This window comes from Triticum aestivum, chromosome 5B, assembly GCF_018294505.1.
Source record: "Triticum aestivum cultivar Chinese Spring chromosome 5B, IWGSC CS RefSeq v2.1, whole genome shotgun sequence".
Classification (NCBI taxonomy): Eukaryota; Viridiplantae; Streptophyta; class Magnoliopsida; order Poales; family Poaceae; genus Triticum; species Triticum aestivum.
Genome location: NC_057807.1, coordinates 392,779,653 through 392,786,172, shown reverse-complemented (window position 1 = coordinate 392,786,172; position 6,520 = coordinate 392,779,653). Strand labels below are relative to the sequence as shown.

General features: G+C 47.0%; 1 protein-coding gene across 1 annotated transcript; it reads right to left on the bottom strand.

Moving 5' to 3' along the window:
• Window positions 1-631: 631 nt before the first annotated feature.
• Window positions 632-1,807, bottom strand: LOC123116201 (zinc finger protein 2). The gene has a single exon (XM_044537195.1). It carries the CDS (start codon window positions 1,605-1,607, stop codon window positions 1,233-1,235), a length of 375 nt encoding a protein of 124 aa, XP_044393130.1. The 5' UTR covers window positions 1,608-1,807; the 3' UTR covers window positions 632-1,232.
• Window positions 1,808-6,520: the final 4,713 nt, after the last annotated feature.

Genomic DNA, 6,520 nt, shown 5'->3' with positions numbered 1-6,520 from the left:
TTAAAAAAAGTGCATGTGTAAGCCGAGTGCCGTTTATCGAGTACTCGGCTTATATATAGCACCGTCACGGAGACGTCTGCAGCCGCCGTTATGGCCACATGATAGGAACCTTTGCCGAGCAATGGCTGTAAGCCGAGTGCCTTTCCTCCTGTATGCCGAGTATCGGTCGTGCACAGACAGCCTTTTGTGCACACACTCAGCTTACTCGTATGGAAGCCGAGTACCTATTTTTTGTTGTGTATTCTCCGGTCACTACTCGGCTTAGGTTGGTTTAAGCCGAGAATGTTTTAACACTCGACTTACACGTTAATACTCGGCAGCATGTAATTTTCCTGTAGTGCATAATACAGTACATCATTTGATTATTATTTGTATTTATTTACAAACAAGAGGTGGAGGTTATGGATGTGTGCACCGCATGATGCGGAGGGCGGGGTAAAACCTCCTTTGCGAAAAAATAAGAGATGGATGTTTCGATGTGAACATCTACATACAGAAGAATTGGCTTTGCAAAAAAGGCATAGGGAAGAATTTATTGGGATTCTGTGTCCAAGAAATAATTTATTGGGATTTTATTCCTGCTGCTTTCCTTTTCCACAAGTTTTTCTCTTCTGCATCGCCAGCACAACCACCTGTTGCAACCTCCCCATCACTTCAAATTATTACAGTTATTCAGTTGGTATCACTATCCCAATAACGACAGAGGAAGGTAATAAGTCACGTGTTTTATGCACGGTACAGAACAAGGAGCAGCAGCGACAGGGGGATCCTATCCTATTGGAAGGCCGACTGGACCACACAACTACAGAGAACCACCCACAGATTTGCTTTACAAGAATTATTGATGAGGCTTAGCTATCTGTTGGCTATGATGCTACGCCTGCAGCTGCTTCGCTGCATGGCATGGCTAGTACTGCATGTGTCCATGTCTCGCCTAGTAATATGCTGTTTTCATCCTTGTAACTCGGGCAGTAACTTTGTAACATACCGTATGCGGCCATTCTGGAGCAGTGTATCTCACCATAGTATGTCTTTGCCTTGCTTATGAGTAGTAGTACTTATATAGTAAATTGTGCCCCGGTAAAAAAATAGCAAAAGAAAAGGGAGAAGAAGCTCTATGCGAGGTTTCATACTTTCATTCTAGACATAAAATGAGTAAGAAATCACAAGAACCCAGTAATAAGGCGAATAGACCATAAGTTTGCAGTGACAAGAACCTCGATCCAGTAATATCAGAGCTTGAGAGACAGATCGATCTCCTCGGTGATGAGGTCCCGGCGAGCTGCCTCCGGCGGCGACACCCTCCTGTGCGAGGAGCTCCCCGCGGCATTGCTGGTCGGGTCCTTCCCTCCCCTGCTGCCCTCCTCGCCGGCGCCGACCCGGCCCGCGTGGCCGTGGCGGCGCGCGGCGGCCAGCTCCCGCGTGCGTTTGGCGACGCTGCGCTCGAACTTGTGGGCGTTCTGGTGGCCGCCCAGCGCTTGGGAGGAGTAGAACTTCTTGTCGCAGTAGGTGCAGGTGAAGTAGCCCAGCGGCTCCGGCGACGACGCCCGATGCAGGGAGAGGTTGAGGTCGATGTCGCACTCTCCCTCGCCGCCGTTGGACTCCATATGGCGAACGGCCGGCAGGCGGTAAAGGCGCAAAGGTGGTGCGAACGGGGGTCTCAGCAGGTGCAAACTAGCTAGCTAGCTTGTGTATTCTAGTTGTCGAGGAGAATCGATGCGTACGGCAGTGCCCCCAGTTTCCCACCCAAATGATTTAAGCGGTACAGCACAACCCTAGAAGGGAGTAGAGAGGAGGAGAGGAAGTAGGTGTACGAGGGTAGTATTGTACGCTTGTTCTAAGGAACACACGTACTGTGCAGGATCTATCAGGGTGAGAAAGAGGAAAACGATGAAAAGGACAAGAGATTTCATGTACCGATGGATCAGCCAGTAGACGAATAGGATTGCTCGCCAGCAGATTGGGGTACTGCTATCCGCTGGATCTTGGACCGAAAGCTGTGGACCTACGACAAAGAAAGAATTGTTCACCCACTGGTCTGACCGTCACCGTATGCCCCAGAGCTTGCTCAAGTATCCGCAATATTTTCACGCGAGAATTGTACAGCCACTCATCAATTAAATAGTTAGAAATATCGCAAAAAATGTTAAAAGAAAAGAAATATGTTTACTTAAGAATTATGAAACTTTGAGTGTTTGTTTCTGATTCTTGCGGTTGCTCGTCTAACCATTGAGAGATGAGGCTCACTTTGTTTTTATTTATTTTTTCTTGGATGCTGGATACACTTGTAAGACAGACTTGTCTTGATAATAGGGATGTATGTCCATGGCACTTATTTCGGAACTGAGGGAATACAAATCACCTCACTATATATGGTAGCATGTGATAGCCCACAAAGTATAGGAGACCACAACAGCCTTCGTTGGAAAGTATTTCAACCCTAATTTCTATTCGACATGATGGAAGCGAGAGAATACTTGTAAGTTTTGACAGTTGAGTTATCAATTCAACCACACCCGAAACAAGTGCTTGCTCATAGAAATTATTAGTAACAATGATAAGATGATGAATGGAGTGGTGTTTGTAGCATCAAAGTAACATAAGCAGAAAAAAACAACCGATAGTTGCAAAGTACAAGTAACTTAAAGAGAGAAACCAATAGCGTGAAAAGTAAGCACAGGGGTGGATATTGGGACGTTATATGGATGATACCAAATATGTAACATAATGATCAACTAGAATAAAATCGTTACCTCATGTTCTTGAATTATTGTAGGCACGTTAGACGGGCTTATTTTCTTTTCTTTTAACACAATACAAACACATGTGCTCACATACACTTACATACACTCGTCCTTATGAGCGCATGCACGCAAACCCTACCCATGTGAGGACCTCCGAGATACTGAGCTGCCGTAACATCTTAAGATTGACGAAGTCACCACAAGCGCCTTCGTAGTTAATGGGGACGTCTCCTCCCACTGAATGAATATTGCCAAAATGCCTGAAATAACTAAATCTTGGAAAATACAAGCGCTAGTGTCTAGAATTTGAATTCTGGTGGGATGGTTCTACCACAAGGAACCTAATCATATGAGCTACGCTCAATTCACACATGCTTATTTCTCAGAACTTGCTTTTAATTTATCTGCAGTCTTCTTCAGAAACTAAGGGTAACTAAGGTGAACTTTGGGATAGACCGGAACAATGCATTACCAACAGTGAACACATAGAATTCTCAAACTATATCTACTCCCACTGATATCCCATATTGTCACCACCGGGGCCTCTAGTTCCAAACTACAGTAGGTTCATATGACTTGCGAGTATGAAAATGAACAATAATATTACAGGGACATAAATGGTTTAGATCTAAAATTGTATTACTTGGGTCCTAGTAATAAGCATTGGGCACAAACAAAATCATAGCAAAATCAATTCTTGAACAATCATGACACTTCAGATCATTCTCCCATCAGTCCAATATATTACTTAATGTATCTCATCCAACACATGTGTCTAAATTGTATTACTCACACATGGCCTGGATTCTGGAATTGTGGAATTCTACCTCTTGTTCAGGCGAGTGTCACGGCGATGCTGGTGGTCGATGGCAGTATCTCTATCGGTTGTTTGTAGGGCCCCCAAAGGACTCAGATTGTAATATCCCTTTTCTTGGGGGCTTTTTTTGGCATAATTTCTAGGGCATGTGTCCTATCCCAGCCTGTCTAGATGATTCTGCGTCTGTGTGTATTTTGTACTCTGTTATTTTGTTAATGTAATTATTAAATTATATTGTTGGGCCTTCCAGTTCAGACTTGTTGGACGCATTGGCTGGAGCATTGATTGAGCATCTCCAATAGACGGTTCATGTGTAAAAATATCTAATTTTTGGATCTTCGAGAGCAGAAAACACTGCTCTAACAGACAATTCATATGTAAAAAAATTGGACCACCGTCATCGGAGATGTAAAATTGAAAACTTCGTGATGCAAATTTACATCACGAGATACAAGTGATGTAAAACTGTGGCCGCCCACCAAACGACCAACCGCCACTTCATTCCCCTTCCGCCTCGCGACCGCCCGCCCGCTCCCTGCCCGCCGCCGCCCGCCGCAGCTCCCCGACGCCGCCCCACCGTAGATCCAGCCCCCGCCGCCGATTCCACCCCGCCTGGCCGCCGCCTGCCGCCGCGCCGCCCCATCGCATCCGCATCCGCTCCGGCCGCCTCCGCAGCGCCCCGACCCCGTCCGCCTCCTCTCCGGTCGCCTCTGCCTCCGGTCCGTCCTCCGTCCGGCCCCGCTCCCTCCACCACCGCCCGGCCCCGCTCCGTTCGCCTCCGCTCCGTCCGCCTCCACCCGACCCCGCTCCATCCGCCTCCTCTCCGGCCGACTCCGCCTCCGCCCCGCGTCGCATGCCACCGCCCCACTCCCCGCCGGCCCCGCTTCGGCCGCCTCCGCCTCTGGTCCATCCGCCGCCCGCTCCGTCCTCCTCTGCCCCGCTCGGCTGCCACCCTGACTCGCTCCCCGATGGCGGCGAAGAAGACGCCGAATGGCAAGTCCGATTTCTCGACGCGAGGGCGAAGCCCTCCAGGAACTTCAGAGTGGAGTTCTTCGATGTTGGGCGGCGTTGGTGGCTAGGCACGTGTCCCACCGCCGATGAGGCCGCGCATGCTTACGACGTGGTGGTGTGGCGTGCCGGACAGCCAAAGACGGACCTCAACTTCCCATAGGTCGAGACCCAAGCGGTGGCGGAGTGGTTCGTGCCGCAGGGCATCCGAATGGAGGAGATGCCAACGAAGAAGGCGAAGAAGAGACCAGCGGTTGTCGTCGCTCCCGGCGAGAGCGACGAGACGATGATGGCTCGGTTTGCGTGAGAGCATCCGCAGTACGTCTAGGCCGATCTGGAGCACTACTGGAAGCGCGACGTCGAGGCGAAAAATAAGGGGGTGAAGAAGGAGGACGAGGCCGGCCCCTCGACTGCGGTGACTCCAAGGAGGAGGACGAGGGGTGCGATGACCCGACCAAGGACGAGTTCTGGGAGCAGTTCCGCAGCTCTGACGACGAGGAGTAGTTTCATCTATTAGTTCAAATAAGTAGTAGTTGAATTTATGTATGAAATTATGTTGAATTTCATGTTTGAACTATGTTGAGATGAAGTAGTAGTTGGTCGTTTTAATCTTCATTTTGGACCATTTGTTGGAGTTGCTCTTTTATTTACATCTCTGTTTTAGACCATCTGTTGGAGTTGAGTCTTTTTTTGAAGATGTAAAAAGCACTTTTGATGCTTCAAATTTGGATCATCACCGGTTTGGACCACCAAAATATACATCATCTATTGGAGATGCTCCAATATATGAGATTTCTAAAAAAAAAACTTAGCCACAATGCGGCAAACAGTGTCCTCCTTTTTTTTGTGCGGGGAGGCAAACAGTGGCCTCAACACTTCCTGCACCTCAAATCATGGGTCACAAGCATCATGCGTTCTTGCCCTTTTATGACTAACTTTTCTTTCGTTACCAACATGCCTGTTCACATTTGTACTTCTCAAGTTACATCGATGCAGTTGAGACAGGAATGAGACCAAAATAAAACTAAAAGAATGCAACAGCCGTACATCAACTATTTTCTGCATTGCTCAGGTGGGACATGAGGACATTCGAAGATCCCATAGGGCACGCGGAGTATCTTGATCATGATTAGTTACTCGGACTCATATAAAATTACCATGGCCATCTGAAAGTTCTCCTGGAAGCTGGTCCGCTGTGTTGAGATTATGATACCAGGGAAAACAGTTAAAAGTCTTGATCGTCAAACAGTGCATATTGTCTAAAGCAAGCACTGTTGATCAACATATGCTCATGTTTCGAAGATGTAGCCCACATTATTGTGGTTGCGCACAATGATCTGCAAGGACATGCACAGCGCGGGAACTCTCTTTAATTGCGATTAAAATTCAGAAACGCGAGGGGAACCTAAATCAGCAAGACAAAAATGAGGTTTTTACGGTGAAATCTTTCTATATGAATTTGATTAATTTTGGCCCAATCTTAAAACCCTTGCATATTTAGAAAATTAAGGTTAATTTTTATGTGGTTTGTCCACAAGCAAGTAATACTCATCAAGGACAACTTAATCAAGAGGCGATGGGTAGGTAGTTCACGTTGTTGTTTTTGTGATCATGATGAAACAATACAACATTTATTTCTTAAATCCTCGCTCGCCAAATTGCTTTGGAGAACGATTCATATAGCCTTCAACATTAATCCTTCAATTGACATTGAGTCATTATTTGGAACGTGGTTAGCTGGGGTTGAACACATTACTGCGGCTCGTATTTGAATTGGAATATGTGCGCTTTTGTGAGCTATATGAAACTGTAGGAATGATTTGGTCTTTAACAAACAACACAATTTAACTTTCTTGCAGGTCATCTTCAGATCTACCGCATGGAACCGTACGTGGTCCTGAGCCTTTGGTTACTGGGTGCAACCAAGTGGGAGATGGTAGCACGGGCTATA

Bases quoted from the DNA above. Each gene is read 5' to 3' on its own strand.
- LOC123116201 (XM_044537195.1), bottom strand. From the start codon at position 1,607: ATGGAGTCCAACGGCGGCGAGGGAGAGTGCGACATCGACCTCAACCTC.